General features: G+C 49.3%; 1 protein-coding gene across 3 annotated transcripts in view; it reads left to right on the forward strand.

The window, feature by feature from the left end:
* Window positions 1–6: 6 nt before the first annotated feature.
* Window positions 7–18,636, forward strand: part of Pxn (paxillin) — a 50,058-nt gene continuing 31,428 nt past the window's right edge. For all 3 annotated transcript variants that reach the window (XM_005344318.1, XM_005344319.1, XM_026786145.1), the window contains exon 1: window positions 7–124. In XM_005344318.1, coding sequence (XP_005344375.1) covers window positions 112–124 — 13 coding nt within the window. In that variant the 5' untranslated portion in view covers window positions 7–111. The remainder of the gene's footprint in view (window positions 125–18,636) is intronic.

Below are 18,636 nucleotides of genomic sequence, written 5' to 3' on the forward strand. Positions count from 1 at the left end.
TCCGTTCCGGGCCGAGGCTGGAGGCGGAAAAGTTGCGGGGCGGAGAGGAGCAGTCCCGGGACGGTCAACGAGAGCGACAGCGAGCCGGGGACCGGCGTCTACGGACCGGCCATGGACGACCTCGGTGAGTGCGGGAGGCGGAAGGCGGAGCGGCCAGGGCCCGGCGGCCGCGAGCGGGCTCTGGGGTTTCCGATCCCACCCTGGCGCCCGGCTGGGCTGCAGTGCCTGCGGCCCGGATTTGCGCGAGCCTCTCTTCGCTGCGTCTCCTAAGGACTCTGATCCCACACTGGGTTCAGGGACCCGTCCGGTCCGCCACGGGGGACGGCGCCTCGCTCCCCGGGCAGACGTCCTCCTCAGCTGCGGGACCCTCACTTCGCTTCCCCACCCCCACCTCCGCACGGCTGCCTCCCGGACTCGGTTTCGGAGGCTGTTCCCTCTCTGTGTGGCTCGCTTCTGTTCCCTCCAGGCCACCTCCCACTTTGCAGACACCCCCCTCCCCCGGTGTCAGGGACAGAGCCCCTTTCGAGAGCCCACCCGTTTCACTTCACAAGCTACACAGGAATGCTTGGGAGGACCACACCCCCACTCGAATGACAAGTGTCCCAGGCTACTGCATAGACCCCCCCCCCCCAACCACAACCGCTTCAAATCTAGTCATCCCGTGTTAGTGACCAGTATGGACCAGTATGGACCAGCCCTTTCATTCACAGACCAGCCCTTCCCCTTCAAGTCTAAACTTAGGCAAGTTGGGGGTGAGTTATGACTCCAGCCCCTCACCCACCATCCCCAGACCCGGGTGAAATGCCAGAGGAATGAGGAGGAGAATGGCCCCGCAGGGTATGGCCATCCCTGAACGTGTCCTAGCTGGCAAGGTCCCCCACCCCCAACGTCAGGTCTGCTGGAAGCCTCCCGAGTAAGGACAGGGTGCCCAGAACAGAGTTTCACTGTCCTCATGTTATTGGAGCCTGGAGGCTGTTCTTTTCAGTCCACTCTTGGTCTGGTGTTAGGACAGAGGGAAGAAAGATTCTCCTGAAGTTGATTCTAAACCCATGGGGATTGATGCAAGGGTTCTAGGAATGCCCCGGGTCCTGTCTTTCCTCCTAGGGCCCCTCAGTTGAGGAGGCATGTGTGGGTAAGTTCCCTTCTCTGTAGGAGCCTTGTCTTCTCTCTCCAGACTGTGGCTTGTGTGACCACTGGTGCCATCGGTGTCCCTGGCTCTGGGGAGCAGATTCACTAGATAAGACTGAGGGGCCTCTCTCAAGCCGCACAGTGCTCGAAGTTAAGATGGATTATTTGTAGGCACTGGACCTAAATGCCTCCCTGCAGCTGCCTTGTGGGATCAGGGAGCCCCTGAAACACCCTGGAGCTGGGGATGGTGTTGGGTCCTGTTTGTTTCTCAGAGTGGGATCGCTGCCAGGCATAGTTATGCCTTTGGGTCAGGCTTGGCATCCGCATTCCCATCGCACTCAAGGTTGGCATAGCTTCCAGGCAGGTATTTTTCGTTTTTATTTTTCCACATAAAAATACCCAAGCTGAAAGGAGGCTGGGATGAGGTGCTTCTGATGAGGCCCCTGAAAGTCTCAGTGTTTCCCTGTGGGAACTGGGGAGTCTGAGCCGAGTCCCAGCGGCTCACAGGCTGGGGAGGGCTCTCTTGGTTCTGCACAGTCCCTGTGCTGTTTGAAGGACTGAGAAAGCCTTTGTAGAGTTTACAGAGTCCGGAATTCCCATCTTCTGACGGTCTTCCATTTAGGGCCAGAACACTGGGTTGTCTTTGAAAGGAAAGAGAGTGTCTGGCAGACGGGAATTGTCGGAATCGAAATGTGCTCTTTATGGAGTGCTTGCCCATGCCTGGATTTGCCCCATCCTCACGACGGCCGTCCTGCACAATCACCCAGGCCACCTTGTTCCCCACGCAGATTGAGGAAGCAGAGCCCAGCAGAGGCTGTTTCTCTGACTCAAGGCTGCACAGCCAAGAAACACATCCGAGCCCAGTCCCTGTGCCGCTCCTGTGTGCGTTGCTTCCCAGGAAGGGAGCAAGCAGGCACTGGCAGGAGGGGTGGCAGTGGGGCCAGCCTGCCACCTGTGACTTCTGCTGCCTTCCGCAGACTCTCCCGTTGCTGGATCCATGCTACCCGACTTGCTTAGTCTGAGCTCTCGGGGGCCGGTCACGCCTGGCTGACCAGAGCTTACGGTGGGGGGGAACGGGTGTTCAGGAGGGCAGAGGAATTTGCTTCTGAGCCCAGGCGGTCAGCTGTCTGGATGGCTGCTCAGCACCCTGCCCGTCAGCTGTTTTCCTAAGTTAGGGTGGATATGATGGCCAGCCCTCTTGTTTTTATTTGTTTCCCAAGAGAGACCTGAACTGTGACCATCCTGGTCACTGAACATGGAGGATAGTTTAGGGTGGGCTCCCTGTGGCAAGGCCACAGGGTACATAGCTTCCATGATAACTTTGTTTTTTGGCTTAAGGGTAAAAAATAAATAAATAATTTGGAGCACTCCTCTCCTCCCCATAGTGGTCAATGAGAGAATCACCATGTGCTGTTTAATAAGTTACAAATTTATAGCTCTTTGGGCAAAAAACAAACAAACAAACAAAAAAAACCCAAAAAAACCATAAACACAGTGTCCTGCCCTTCTCTGTGTTCTCTGTGTCTTGTGCCATCGGGTGGCTGGTTGGTGGCTTTCCTCATTAGAGCTTAGATGCTGGTTTGGCTGGGAGCTCGTTCTGTTCACGTTCTGGCCGGAGTTTCCTGGACAGAGTTCTCACAACACAGATGCACTGATTCTGCTCTCTGCCCTGGCTCTTTTCTCTCCGTGTTCACATCCTTAATGTATTTGGGGAGGCCTGATGGTGGTCCCTTGTGCTCCACGGGAGACAGGCACTACGTGCAGCGCTCGCTCGCTCTTTCTCTTTTTCCCCCTACAATTATTAAGAATAAGGTGTTTTTATCTCTGCTTCACAGATGGAGAAACCTGAGCTGGGGAAGTTATGTGACAGAGCTGGGGTTTGAACCTAGACTGATCCAGTTCTGGAGCAGATTGTCTTAATTATGAAGCCGCGGGAGCTAGTACTAATCATGGGGCGGACCCAGAGGCCTGCGAGGAACTGATTGTTACCTTTGAAATTTCTGCTCCGCCAGCCAGGGAGGTCCCTAGGAAATGACTTGATAGCATTGCCTTCTCATCCACTAATGTGGGACGCAGCCAGCTGTTGGCAGTGTCCAGTCTGCTGGAATCTGCTCATGTCTCCTTTTAACTTCTCAGCAGTCTTGACCCTTTGGAAAACAGTGCTGCTTTGTGTTTGGGGGTGATACTGGGGGGAGGGGGTATAAGGGATTTGCCTGGGGCATTCTGGACTACAGAGCTGCCCAGTTTCCATGGAGAGTCTGGCCTTAGCGTTTGCCTGTATGTGGTACCTCTGTGTGTCAGGCCTGGGCCAGGTCACCCAGTCACTGGGCTGTGGCAGAGGCAGCATCTATCCATGGAGCAGTGGTATCCTGGTGGATGTTTGCAAGGTGCATGCTAGTAAGGGCTTCAGCTTGGATTTGAACCCTGGGTTGTGTTTGATTGTTAGGCAAGTGCCTTTTTGGTAAGCTCAACATGGATGGAATGGAAAGTCATGGGCTTTGGGCAGGGCATGGCCTTATCACGCTGTGAGTGGTGGCCCTAGGGAGCATGGCAGTGTTCTCTCTTTCAGCTTCTTCAGCGATGGCCATGTGTTGGAGAAACTAGGCCAACCATTGGCTGGGGGCCTAACAAAGGCCAAGAGATAGTGTCGAGGCACTGAGTGACCTCTCCACTTGCTCATCATTGGGGGAGCTTCTTGTAGGTCTTTACAACTTATTTATTTATTTATTTATTTTTTTCTTAAATAAATATTTATTTATTATGTACACAATATTCTGTCTGTGTGTATGTCTGCAAGCCAGAAGAGGGCACCAGACCTCATTACAGATGGTTGTGAGCCACCATGTGGTTGCCAGGAATTGAACTCAGGACCTTTGGAAGAGCAGGCAATGCTCTTAACCACTGAGCCATCTCTCCAGCCCAACTTATTTATTTATTTGTTTGTTTGTTTAGACAGTGATTCTCTGTGTAGCTGTGGCCATCTGGAACTCGCTCTGTAGATCAGGCTGCCCTTGAATTCACAGAGATCCTCCTGCCTCTGCCTCCAGATGCTGGGATTAAAGATGTGCGACCACTGCCCCTTTCCTGGGAACTGTCTATGCTCTGAAGGGGCTGAAGGGCATTGGTGGTCATGCCTGCTGGTCAGTGGAGGGCTCTGTTCTGCTCTCACCAACCACCTGTCCAGTCACCTGTCTCCTTGACACAGCTGTAGGCTTATAGCACAGCTGCCAGGAGTTGGTCAGCCCTTCGCCACCCTACATGGATGCATCCTTAGTTTCATTGGGGTATATGTGCTTTCTGCCATTTGAACAATGCCATCTCTAGTGGAGAAGCTGTTAAAAATGTCAGGGTAGACTTCATGTGGTGGTGCACACTTATAGCCATAGATTTCAGGAGGCAGAGGCAGGCAGATCTCAGCTTGGTTTACATAGGGAATTCCAGCCTCAAACGTGCTGAGACCCAGCCTCAAAAAGAAAATGAAAATGTTAAGGAAAGGAAGAGAATGGAGGGTGCCCTGTAGGGGTAGGAGAAGGGCAGGGAGAGGAGGAGGGGGATTAAAAAGCCGAGAAGTGTTGGTTAACCAGCTCGTTGAAAGGAAAGGTCAAGGTTCATCTCCTCACCAAGCACAAGCTTCCATCCTCCTGTCAGGCCTCGGTATACATTCAGACTCTAATATATTTCTAACTGACTGATTGCCTAACCACTGGGTCTTAGCACTGGCCTCCCTAGGGAAGCTTTGGACACTGAGCCAGTAGAAGGCAGATGTGCTGTTGGGAAGGCCTACCACAGCCCCAGTGGCCAAGGCTTCCCTTGAAGATGGCCCTAAATGCTTCTTTCTGCTGTGATGTGGTATTGTGGTTTATGGGAGAAGAGCGTCTTTCCTGGGGCGTGGGAAAGTAGGAGTGAAGTGTCACGAAGCCTGTAGCATTCATTCACTCATTCATTCATTTTTTTGGTTTTTTGAGGTAGGGTTTCTCTGTGAAAGAGTTCTGGCTCTCTTTGTAAACCAGACTGGCCTCGAACTCATAAAGATCCACCTGCCTCTGCCTCCCAAGTGCTGGGATTAAAGGTGTGCGCCACCATAGCTGGCTTTGCAAATTAATTTTAAATAATGTAGTAAAAAAAGAAAAATCAAAACCCAAACCAAAAAGTCAGATGTATCCCTTGGTGTCTATAGGAACTGACTGGTCCAGTACTTCCCCATCAGTAGATATTAGTCTCACACACTTATTTCCTTGCATGCAGAACTTCCTAGATTCTTCTAAAAATAACCTTTTTGCATTTATTTATTTTATGCGTATGAGTGTTTTGCACACATGTATGTCTATCACGGTGCATCCTGGAACTGGAGTTTGGACTGTGGTGAGCTGACTTGTGGGTCTTCTGCAGGACAACCAGTACTCTTAACACATGACTCATCCCAGTAGCCCCCAGCGACCTTGAACTCCTGCTCCTACACAGTGAGGGGTCAGACTTAGAACTTTGTACAGTCAGGCAAGCATTCTGCCAGCTGAGCTACAGCCCAAGCCCTTCCTGTCAATTTTAAACTGAAACCATCTCAGGCTGGGGAATGGCTCAATGTCTGCTTTGTTGGATTCGCAGCCGCCATGTGACAAAGAAGAGTATGGTGGCCCACATGGGGTGCTGAGACAGGCTGAGCCCCAGAACTCACATGGAGTGAGCTCCAGATTTAGTGAAGAGATCCTGTTTCAAAAAATAAGTTGGTAGATCCCTGTGAGTTCGAGGCCAGCCTGATCTACAGAGCGAATTCCAAGACAGCCAGGACTACACACATAGAAACCCTGTCTTGAAAAACCAAAACATAAAAAGATGGGGGCTGGTGAGATGGCTCCGTGGGTAAAGGTGCTTGTTGCCAAGACCTGCAGCTTGAATTTGATCTCAGGCCTCACATGGTGCAAGGAGAGAACAAACTCTCAAAATCGTTTTCCGAACTCATAGGCTCTGGCAAGTGTCTCTGTACCCCTCCCCATGAATTAAAGTTCAAGACACTACACTTCAGACTCTGACCCTTACACATATGAACATGTATGTGCATACATGGACACCCCTCCCCCCAATTTAAAGCGTCCCTAGCTTACTTAAAACATCCAGTATGCCCAGCACTCCAAAGGCAGAGACAGGCGGATCTCTGAGAGTTCGAGGCCAGCCTGGTCTACAGAGTGAGTAACAAACAGTATGATGTAAGTGCTTGTTATTGTGGCCCTCCTGCATTGTTCGTGGGACGACATGGACTGAAAGGGTCTGAGCTTACAGTTCAGAGCAATGCGGGCGGGGTTTCTCCTGTCTGTCTTCCACTGCTGAATCTTCAGGTGTGGAACCTGTGGGTGTGGAGGACCCAGTTGTGTATGTACACGGTATGTACACGGATATGTGTGTCCTTAGGAAGCAGGTGCCGTACATTTCACTGGGTGGCAGAGTGTTAAGTGGAAGGTACACGTTTCCATTGCTGTGGTTTTCAGTTTCTCTGAACGTTTGAACACTCTTATGATAATAGGTATTGAGAAAACAGTTCAAGCCTTCCTTTTCCATGGTGGGCTCCAAGCTGTAGAGTCGGGGTGTTGGCTTGTGTCTGCCTGTGCTGGCCTGGGACTGTCAGTGATGGGAAGACAAGCAGATGGGAGGAGGTGCACTGTCAGCTGGGGAGGTAGAACACAGCGCTGTGACCTGTGCAGGTAAAAACAGACAGGGTTAGAGAGACAGCACACTCTGTAGGTGTCGAGTAAGTGGGGTTATTTTGGCTGATGTGGCATTAATCACACAGGGTGAGGACCCGAGAGATGGTTAGAATTAAGGGGTTGTCTGGGCCAGTGGGTTTCAGAATAGGAATGGCTATCTTCAGGCATTTGAGCCCAGGGAGTTGGGGGCTGGAAGCGGGTGGGTGGCAGTTTGCCTCACATCTCATAAACTCCTTTCTGTGGCCAACATCTTTAGCCGGTGGGCATGGGGCCATGGGCTCTCGCTCAGATCGGGCCCTTCTGGCTCCCCAGTCCTTTCAGCTCTCTTCTGGAATCGCCATTCCCTTGGTCCCCATTTGCACAGTGGCATGCTGAGTCAAACTGGGCCATTTGGGCTTCTGGCTTTGGTGGGGGGGGAACTGACACTAATCTAGTACTGGTGGCCCTGGGCTCAGGCAGAGCTGAGGGCCCTGTGCCTAGCAGAAATGTTTTGAGCTGTCAGCAGGCCCTCAGGAAGTAGGTGCTTCGTGCCAGGAGGGGAGAATCTTTAAGTTTCAGGTTTGTCCGTCAGCATGGCTGGTTGGGAGGGGATCATGCAGGCCTCCTAATGAGGTCTGGAAGTGGTATGTCAGGGCCTCCTTATGCTGCCTGTCTGAAAAGTAGTCTGATGTGTGTTTTATGGGGGAGGGGCTGGGGCCTGGAGGAAGCTTTATGTAATTCTTGGCTGGAGCTCAGGTAATTGTTTTAATGAAATGGAATGCAGCTTATTCAGAACTCGCTTGGCAGAAACAACCATGTTCTGGTCCGTTTTCTTGTTGAGGAGCTCAGGATATAACGTTTCCAGCTGTTTTGAATCAGAGGCCTCTGAGTGAGTGGACAAGGTGGATGGAAGCCACTAGGGAGCTCCTTCCTCATGTAGACAGGGAGCTTCATTCAGACTGCCCCATCTCACCTGCACATGAGTGAGTGTGTCTCCTGCTGGGGACCAGCCTGTGGTCTCTCCTGTGCCAAGCATGCCCTGCCACTGGGCTGCCTACCCCAGTGCTGTGTGTCCTTTTGAATGAGCCATGGAGCTTTGGGCCTAGCAACAGAAACCCTGCTGGAAGCAGGCTGTGAGGAATGTGGAGATGCTGAGCACACAGCAGACAGGCCTTCAGGATGATGTCATTTACTTCATCCTCACAGCCAACCCCTCCCCCTTTTTAAGCAGGTTTATTATTATTTTATTTTTATTTACCGTACACGAGTGTGCATGCTTGTCTTTATGTAACTGAGTGCCTACACAGGCCAGAAGAGGAGGTCAGATCCCTTGGAACTGGAGTATATATCCCCACCACCCAATGTAAGTGCTGGGAATTGAACCTGTGTCCTTTGAAAGAGCAGCCAGTGCTTTTAGCTGCTGAACCTCTTACTGGCCCCTTCTCAGTAAAATGCCTTTAATTTTAAAAATCACGCTTACTTATTTATTTGTCTCTCTATCTCTCTCTATATATATATCTATCTCTCTATCGTGTGCATGACTGTGGAGTTGAGGGAGGATACCTTGCCTGAACATTCCCTTTTCTTCTACCATGTGGGTCCTGGGGATTGAACTCAGGTTGTCAGGCTTGGTGACAAGTGTCTTACCCACTGAGCCATCTTGCAGTCGTACCTCCCTGACCCCTACCCAGTTGCATCAGTTTGGTCCACTGTGACCTCATGGTCCTAGTCTGCTGCTATTCATCTTGGCCCTCTGTTCTTCATTTTTAGTTTTTGACCCAGCCTGGGACATGCTCACACCCTGTCACCTTCCCACCCTAGTGGGTGTGTTTTCTTGTCCTTCCCTACACCACCCGCTTCCCTCCTAGGTGCCTTGAGTCAGAGCGCCTTCCCTTTTTCCCTGAAGATTTCCCTGGGCTTGCTATTTTTCTCCTGTTTATTTACTTTCATGACCTCTTTTAGAACTTTTGTGCTGGCAACTCCCAAGTTTCTGTCTCCACCCCTGACGTGGATTCTATTGTCCAGATTCTTCCGGTTTGCAAGCCAGCAAAGACCCAGCTCATTTCCTTTTTGCTCTTCTCTTTAGGAGGCCTCAGCTATTGTCTGATCTCTGTGTATGCACCCCCTTTTCTTGGCCTGTGTTTAGATAATGGACATAACTTTTGAGTAGGAGACAGTTATCCCGACCTACAAATGAGGAAGTGAAACAGAAGCTCACAGGAGTTAGGGGAAGGGGCACACCCTGTGCCACTGCTGACCACAGTGAAGGAACTTTAACCTCGGTCTTCTGGTACTCAATACAACCACCTCTTGAACCACCACTTCCCCTACAGCCCCCCTCCCTGGATGGGGGTTGGGGTGAGACAGGCATTCATATAGCTCAGGCTAGCCTCAGACTTACTCTATAGCCAAGGATGATTTTGAATTTATGATTTCCCTACCTCTGTCCCCCTGCTGTGATTATTGGCATGTGCTACTGTAACTGGCTGTTTTTGATTTTTCATACTGCACACCCAAAGGTGGGAAGCCACAGGCCAGGTTTTACCTATAAACCTGTGTTATTTGGCCTTCCTGATGTTCAAAATATTGTTGCCAGTCCTTAAAACACCAAGAGATTATGCCTCAAAACATTACTTCATTTCTTTTGAAAACTCAGATTTGGCCACACTGTACCCATATTCTCTCTCGAACAGTTTAGGTGACCCCATAGTCCCTGCCCTAATAATTGAGCTTCTCTGCTCCTGCACTGAGTTTAGTATCTCTCCATGTTCCTGCCTGGCCCCTGCTTTCAGGGGTTCTCTGTAGCCTCTGTTTTATAACCAACACATGGTTACCAAATCTAGAAGGTTCTTTTTATTTATTTACTTTGTGCACCCGTGCGTGGTGTGTGTGGCAATGTGCTGCGGCATAGTTGTGGCTGTCAGAGGACGATTTTGTGGAGTTGTTTCTCTCCACTTGTATGCGAATTTCTTGGCTGTGCCCTAAGCCCAGATGTCTGTCCATTTTCTGCAGAAAATGGCCTCTTTCCCTTATCTACCTCCCTATTAATGTAGTGAGCCACCTTTTTTTTTCCTCTCAGAGACAGGGTCTCACTATGTAGCCCTGGCTGTCCTGGAATTCACTCTGTAGACCAGGCTGTCCTCGAACTCACAGAGATCCGCCTGTCTCTGCCTTTGGAGTGCTGGGATTAAAGGTGTGCGCCACCACCGCCCGGCTACATCCAGTGTTCTTAATTGCTGAGCCATCTCTCCAGTCCCCATTTTTGTTTGTTTCTTTTCTTTGTTTTCAAGTCAGGGTTTTTCTGTGTAACCACTCTGTCTGTCCTAGAACTCGATTTGTAGATCAGGCTAATCTCAAACATCTATCTGCCTGTCTCTGCCTCCTAAGTGCTGGGATTAAAGGTGTGCAGCACCACAGCCCAACCTCATTTTTTTTTTTATTTTTTATTGTTTTTAATTTCAGGAGACAGGGTCTTGCTTCGTAGCTCTGACTGGCCTCAAGCAAGCCCTGAATAGTCCACCTCCTGAGTCCTGGTATTAGAGGAACACTCCACCATATCTGGTTTAAAACACTCTTGGAGTGTTGGGTCAATGACAATGATTAACAGTAACTCTTGGGGTCATGTAGACTCTACTCTAAGGTTTGGTTCTCCATGTCACCCTCAGTGTTTAAACTTTTACCACATGCCTGTGACCTTGGCAGTGGGCATCAGTTTATCTATGCCTACTAGACTGTTTAGCTGCCTGGGAAGTGTGATTCTGGTGGTTCCCTAAGAGAACATGATTTGACCACTTCATGGCCCTGTGAGCCTCTGCCTTGGAGGTAATTGTCTTACTTCAGTGCTAGTAGCATAAGGTTGGGTCTCGTGTGGTGTTTCAGTTCTCCTCTTTGGTAGCCTAGACGGGACAGTAGGGGCAGGAGGTTGTTCCTAGCTTGGCTTATACTGACCACTTACCAACACTCTCATCCCACAGCTCCACTGAGCTCTTCTGAGATAGATCTGCTTACTCCCAGTCAGCCCTGGCTGTCAGGGATGCACTGTGGCATCCATGAGGCTCCAGAGGACGCTGGCCACTCGGGCTTCTTTATCAGTAGGGAAAGGGAGAGGGAAAAGCCAGGTGTAATGGCATATACCCCTTACCCTAGCATTTGGGTAGCTGAGGCAGAACATCACCGTGAGTTCCAGGCCAGCCCAGAATATGGAATGAGGCCCTATCTCAAAACAAACAAAACAAAACAGGGTCTGGAGAGATGGCTGAGCAGTTTAGAGCACTTGTTGCTCATGCAGAGGACTCTGTTACCAGAACCCACATGGTGGCTCACAGCCATCCATAACTCCAGGTCTGGGGCATCCAGTGTTCTCTTCTGGCCTCCATGGGCACTAGGAATGCATGTATTGCATGTACATACATACAGGCAAAATACTTATACAAATAAAATAAAATAAATTTCAACAGAGAGACAGGGAGAGTTGTGCTGTTCTCCTGGGTGGGCAGCAGGAATCCTGGGGTGGGTACAGCTCCTTCATGGAAGCTGGCCCCTCACCGGGGCAGTTGGTCTTGGATCTTGTTGGGGCTGCCCTGGGCTCTGTTCAGGTTTGGAGTGGCGCAGCATCTTGAGCAGACTTTTCCTGTCAGCTTCCAGGATCATTCCTCTTCCTCGGGTGAAAATGGGAGTGTCCAGTGGCCCACACTGTTTCCTGTGGGCTCCTGGCCCCTGGGCTGGCCATGTGGTCAGGCCTTCTCATTGCAGATGAGCTCCGGGGCAGCTGGGCTGGTTTGACCTCTTGGGCTGCTGTGGTGCCGGGACATCTAGACTCGCTCCTTGGCTGTCAGCCTAAGCTCTGTTGGTCACACGCTGCCTGTCTTGGAAGGTTCTCTGCCCCCAGAAGTGGGTGTGTGCCTCTTCACTGTCCTGAATGTCAGCCTTGCTACATGTTTGGGTTGAGGCAGCTGCTGGACAGCTGGTGACCTCTCTCTCCCTGCCCTACTACCTCAAATGGCCTCTGCTGCCGTGTCCTGAGCTGTCCAAGAATTCCTGTCCCTTCCCTTTAAAAGAAATCAGCACATGAAGTCAGTCTGCCGAAGGGGTCAGGCAGGAACAAGCCTGTGTCACCTGGAGATGGTTGTCATGGCTTCCTGTGGTCACTTGTGGTCATTAGTTTCCAAACATCCTGTTTGTGCCTCTAGAGCAGAGCGATTGTCCAGGAGGTAGTTCAGCTGTTCGCTGCCTCAGCCTTAGGCAGAGTGTGCTGCTGGGGTGTCAAGGTTCATCCGCCCACAAGGCTCTTGGTTTGCTGTCTCTGACTATGGCAGACATGGCTGGTGGCATCTTTTAAGCATGTCCTGTCCTGGCTCTGTACAGTTTCTTCTCCCTGACTGCCGGGGCGTTTCCCCTGAACGTTCTTGCAGCTGGACATGGACAGCCCCTCCCTGCTCCAGTCCTGGGCATCGGGCATCTCAGGGAGTCTCCAGCGTTTGCCTCCTTCAGTCAGAGCTGCTTAGCTTGCACCTGTGGTGTGTGTTGGGTTTCAGAAGGAGTTTTGTTGGGGTTGTCCTTCTGTTCTTCAGTATTCCAGGAGGGCCTTGAATTTACCCTGTGCCAACGATGACCTTGAACTTCAGATCTTCCTGCCTCCACTCCCAGACCCAGCGCACGTCAGTGCTTGGGGGTTGGACCCAGGGTTCCATGCACACTCGGCTTTAGGAGTGTTTGAGAATAAAAATGCAAAGGCATTTGAAAAGAGGTTATCAAGTTCAATCCCATACTGCCTGAGCATCTTCTCCTCCCTCATCTGTGGGTGGTTGGAGCCCTACTTTTCCTTTTTGTAGAACTCCACATGTGCCACGAGGTCCCCTTCTCATGCCACTGAGCTGATGATAATGTTATTTAATTTTTCTGTCAAAGAAGATTTGTGCTTACTGTAAGGGAAAAGTGTGGAAGTGCAAGTCTCTGTATTTATGCTCACATGGAAAACTAGCATTCTCCGGGCACACCTTTGATCCCAGCACTCAGGAGGCAGAGGCAGGTAGCTCTGAGTTCGAGGCCGGCCTGGACTACAAAGTGAATTCCAGTACAACCAGAGCTACATAGAGAGATCCTGTCTCAAAAAAACAAGGGCTGAAGAGATGGCTCAGTAGTTAAGAGCACTGGCCACTCCAAAGGTTCTGAGTTCAATTTCCAGCAACCATATGGTGACTCACAACCATCTACAATGGAATCTGATGCCCTCTTCTGACATGTAGGTATATATGCAGACAGAACACATGAACATGAAAAAGTACATTAAAAAAAAAGAAAGAACGAAAAAACAAGCTATAGTGGCTCACACCTTTAATCCTAGCACTTGGGAGGCAGAGGCAGGCGAATCTCTGAGTGTGAAGCCAGTCTTGTCTACAGAACAAGTTCCAGGACAGGCTCCAAAGCTACACAGAGAAAACAAAAACAAACAGACAAAACTCCCTAAAAATAAAAAACAGAAACCCAAAGAAGGGGCTGGAGAGATGACTCAGTGGTTAGGAATAGTGGCTGCTCTTCCAGAGGTCCAGGTTCAATTCCTAGCTCACACCTGTCTGTAGCCCCTGTTCCAGGGGACCCAGCACATTTATGTAGACATACATGCAGGCAAAACACCAATGCACATAAAAGAAAGAAGACTAACATTTTCGAAAAAATACCTGTACACAGATGTTCCTGCTTACCACTGCTAGCAGTTTGGTTTGTCTTTTCCAATAATTTTCTATAGAAAAGAGTGTGGAGGAGGGTGACCTTGAACTTCTGACCTTCCTACTACGGACTTGTGCCACCACAGCTGGTTTATGTTCTTGGTAGTGCTGAGAATTGAACCCATGGCCTCACAGGCGCTAAGCTGGTGCTGGGACATGTCCTGGCACCTTTCATTGCTTTCATTCTTGTCTGTACGTGGGACCAAACACCTACCCTGAACTGTAACTGAGCTAAGTCTTCAACTGCACTCCTTTTCAGACGGGGTCTCTGTAGCTCTAGCTGACCTGGGACTTGGCTCTGCAGATCAGGCTGACTTGAACTCCTGCCCGGCTCTCTGACTCCCAAGAGCTGGGGTGTTTCTTATTTAGATGAAGTATACATAGTATACTATTTTAAAGCTATAATTAAAAAAAACCCACTGTAATACAGTGGCATCTAGTATATTCACAGGTTTGCTCTTTCTAACTCTTCTGTTTTCTTAGGCTTTTTGAGACAAGGTTTCTCTGTGTAGCCATGGCAGTTCCTGGAACTCACTCTGTAGACCAGGCTGGCCCCAAACTCAGAAATCCACCTGACTCTGCCTTCCTTTTTTTTTTTTTTCTGAGACAGGGTTTCTCTGTAGCTTTGGAGCCTATCCTGGCACTCGCTCTGTAGACCAGGCTGGCCTCGAACTCACAGAGATCCGCCTGCCCCTGCCTCCCGAGTGCTGGGATTAAAGGCGTGTGCCATCACCACCTGGCTAGAGATTGTGTTTCAACCTGCTGGCCCGCACAGCCCTCTGGTCGCACTGGACTCTGATTCTCGTTCTCATGAGGTTGATACAAAGTGTGTTGGGTGGCAGGCACTGGGGGAGCACAGTGTGAGGGGAGTGTTGATGTCTATGTAGAAGTTTTGTGTATACAGAAGTCATATTGGAGCTTGCTTGGCAGTGCTTCTCTGCCTCTATGTGTGCGGGGCGGGGAGGGGACGGACGGATGGACGTGAACAGTCAGGTGTGAACAGTCAAGTGTGTGGAGGGGAGGGGTGTTTCCTGCCATGTGCCCATTCTTCACCCCACCCCATACCTCAGTGAGGAAGGGACGGCCTCCTGTACCCCACACTAACAACAGCCAGTTCTGGAATTACTTTTTCTCTCTGGCTGTCGCCGTGGTTAAGCTTTCATTCTCTTTCCCTTTCAGTTCCGCCAGTTTTTGCTTCCTCTGCTTGAAGCCCTTTTATTGGCTCACATACACTTAGAGGATGCTTACTTCTTCAAGTTGATACCCTTTTATAATTACAAAATGTCCCTTTTGGGGCCTGGACAGATGTCTCAGCGGTTAAGAGCACTGCTGCTCTTCCAGAGGACCGGGGTTCAATTCCTAGCACCTACACGGCAGCTCACAATTGTCTGTAACTCCAATTCCCAGGGATCTGACATCTTCACACCAATGAACATAAAATAAAGTTAAAATAAATTACATTAAACAACAACAAAAACCCAAAACAAAACAAAATGTCCCTTTTGCTGTGGAGTCTTACTTTGTGTGTAACCAATAGAAACAATTTAAACTTTTCCACCCTTCTCCCACCCCTTCTGGCTGTCCAGTTAAATAAGATTAGCTGGGAGCTCCTGCAGAGGTGACCCCACTGTATGGACGCCTGGCTCCTGCAGTGGTGACCTCTCTGCACAGGCGGTTGGCTCCTGCAGAGGTGACCCCACTGGACGGACGCCTGGCTCCTGCAGTGGTGACCTCACTGCATGGATGCCTGACTGTGTAGTGCAGATGGGCATAATGTGTCCCACAACCTTGAGGACAGTGGGCAGGGCCTTGATTGCTGACCCTCACCTGGAAACAATTCCACATCTTACAGCCTTTCTCAGAGGAAGTTTCTTGTGATGTGGTAGGCTTCCAAACTGGTCCTTGAACTTGAGGCCTTTCTTCTGAATCTCTGAATGAGTTAGCCCACATCTTCTCCAGGGTTTGCATTATGACCCATAAAGACATTCTACTAAGGCAGTGGTGGTGCACGCCTTTAAAAAAATAAAAAAGAAAGACATTCTCATTGGCATTGGGTGAATTGCCATTTCTGCCCCCATCCTGTCTCCCCCAGGCAGAATTTCACTTTAAGCCCTGACTGTCCTAGTACTCACTCTGTAGAGCAGGCTGGCCTCGATCTCAGAGATCTGCTGGCCTCTGATTCCCAGTGTTGCGTGGTCTGGCTTCCTGATTGACTTGTTCCAGGGTGTCAGTGAATGAGTAGGCAGGAGCAGGTGAGGACAGTCTGTAACTCTGGCAGCTGCCACTTGGTTGACTTCAAAGGGTCACTTTCACTTTTTCTTTTGAAAAGACAGGGTCTCCCTGTGTTGCTCAGGCTGGTCTTGGAGTCCTATGCTCAAGGGACCCTGAGTATCAGTCTTTCAAGTGTCAAGTGGTGGGCATAGGTCATGCCAGCCTCACTTTGACTTTGGGGGGAGGGACAGTGCTTTCTACCACTGAAGCTACTTCCAGGCCTTTGGCCTTTTTAGCGTTAGTGGCTATTTATTTATTTATTATGCATACAATATTCTGTCTGAAGAGGGCACCAGACCTCATTACAGATGGTTGTGAGCCACCATGTGGTTGCCGGGAATTGAACTCAGGACCTTTGGAAGAGCAGGCAATGCTCTTAACCACTGAGACATCTCTCCAGTCCTAGCGTTAGTGTTTTTATGACACATCTTCATCTATTGCTTTTGAGTCTGCCTTTATATTCAGAGTTTGTTCCTTATAGCCTGCATAATTAAAATCTCATTTTAATTAGTTGGACAACATCCATCTTTAAATTAGAGCCTGTAGGCTTTAACATTTAAATAACTGTTAGTACAGCGGGTTTAAGTCCCCTGTCTTGTCTTTTGTCTTGGCTTGCAACATCTGTTTTTTTTTGTTTGTTTGTTTGTTTTGTTTTTTCCTTTTGGAGTCATTAGTTTTAGGATTCTGTTTTCTCTTGTCTTATTTAACTGTACTTCATTGGCTTATTATTATTTTAATGGTTTTGCAGGTGTAACCTCAGTTGATTTCAAATTTTACTATTCATGTTTAATATAAAAAATCTCTTAATATAGTAAAATTTGATTTTTCCCTCCTATGCTTTTTGTTGTCATAATTCTGCCCCTGCATAAATTATAAAACTCAACACAGTGTTGTCTGCCTTTTAAAACTGGTTATCAGTCCCTAGTGGTGGAGGCCCCCATCTTTAATCCCAACGCTTGTGAGACAGAAGCAGGCAGATCTGTCTCTGTCACACAGAAAAGAAGCACATATATGTGTGCTGGCGCATGATGATGGCTGGGTGGGAGTGTAGTTCAGTGGGAGTGTAGTTCAGTGGGAGTGTAGTTCAGTGGGCGTGTGCACGCTTAGACTTTGTGAATCTCGTCCTCAGCACCAAAAACAAATTCATAAGCAACAACAACATTCTGGAGAATTTAGCAAAAATGTGAGAATGACATTTCTTTTTCCTCCTCCCTGGCTGGTGCCCTCGTCATAGTGCTTACCTGCACTTTGTAGTCCATCTCTTCCTGGGGAAGCTGCTAACCAGCCGTACTCCCAACTCTGTGCTGCAGAGTTGATGTTGCTCACACATTCCAGCCTGGCATATGTCACAAAACACAGCTCATTGAGGGCTGGAGTAATGGCGCAGGACCTGGGTTCAATTCCCAGCACCCACATGACAGATCATAACTGTCTGTAATTCCAGTTACAGGGGACCTGACATCCATAGCAAAAACACCAGTGCACATAAAAATAAAAATAAATTGGAAAAAAAAATCATAGCTCATGGTATTTGGCTCCTCTGCTCTATTGGGAAAGGTGTGACCAGCTCCTCAGGACTCAGTCTACTGCTAGGTAGTGAGCCACCCCAACCCCACAGCACTATCCAAGGTGCTGCCCAGTGCAGGTCCTGACCCTGCCTGGTGCGTTCCCTCCTGAGCAGTGAGCTCCCCTCTTCCACTTAGAAGGAAACCAGGCAGGCCACACAGTGAGCTGAAGCCTTGGGGCCCACAGCGGGCTACGCTCCGGCCACAAAGTCTGTGAAGTATTCCTTTTCCTTTCTCATATTTTAGAGTTAGGGGTAGTGTGGTTAGAGGGAGGAGGCAGTAATTAGGTCATAGTAAATGGAGCATACTCTGGTGTCACTTTCCATCTTGTGCTCACGGAGGACCAGGAGGTGGCTCTGCGTGGAGGGGTATCCAGGGTCTTTAGCTCCTTCTGAGCATCTGTTTGTACTAGGCTCTATCCCGTGCTCACAGAGGCTGATGGGTACGAGTGTGCTGTTCCCTGCCCTCCCCGTGCTGTTCAGGAGCTGTGGGATGTTGACAATCCCTGCTAGATTGACATGTGCTCTCATCAGGGAAGAGCATGGTGCTGTGGGAACGCAAAAGAAGGGGCCCTTAAACCCCAGTCCAGAGTGAGGTCAGAGGAAATGGTGCTTTAGGCTGTTGTTAAGTAAGTTTGTTCATTTATTTATTTATTTTTTAAAGGTTTATTTATTTGTTGTGTGTCCATTATTCTGTCTGCATGAATGCCTGCAGGCCAGAAGAGGGCTCCGGATCTCATTACAGATGGTTAAGAACCACCATGTGGTTGCTGGGAATTGAACACAGGCCCTCTGGAAGAGCAGTTAGTATTCTTAACCTCTGAGCCATCATCCCAGCCCTGTTAAGTTTATTTTGCTTAGAGCATGGACATTTAGAAGAGATATGGTGCCTTGGGGTGGCATTGCCATAGACAAACATGGGCGTGTAGAAAGGCTTTGTCTTTGAAGTAGACAGCCTATTCTGGAATAATGTTTGTGAGCCTCTCACAGAAGAGGCCCCAGTGTAAAGCCAACACATTGCTTTTTGCTAGGTAAAGAAGGTGAAAAGTGCTGGGATTAAAGGCATAACCACCGCCAGGCTAAAGGAAACCCTTTTGATCCTGTGTTGCTGAAGAGACCAAGGTGTGTGGATTTCAATGGATAAGACAAGGTGTTTTTTTTTTTTTTTTTTTTTTTTAGTTTTTAGAGTTAGGTGGGCATGGGAGGGGCTAGAGCTTGGAGGAGTTGATGGAGGGAGTTGACATAAATCTTTTAAATAAAATCTTTAAATTAG

This window comes from Microtus ochrogaster, chromosome 2, assembly GCF_000317375.1.
Source record: "Microtus ochrogaster isolate Prairie Vole_2 chromosome 2, MicOch1.0, whole genome shotgun sequence".
Classification (NCBI taxonomy): Eukaryota; Metazoa; Chordata; class Mammalia; order Rodentia; family Cricetidae; genus Microtus; species Microtus ochrogaster.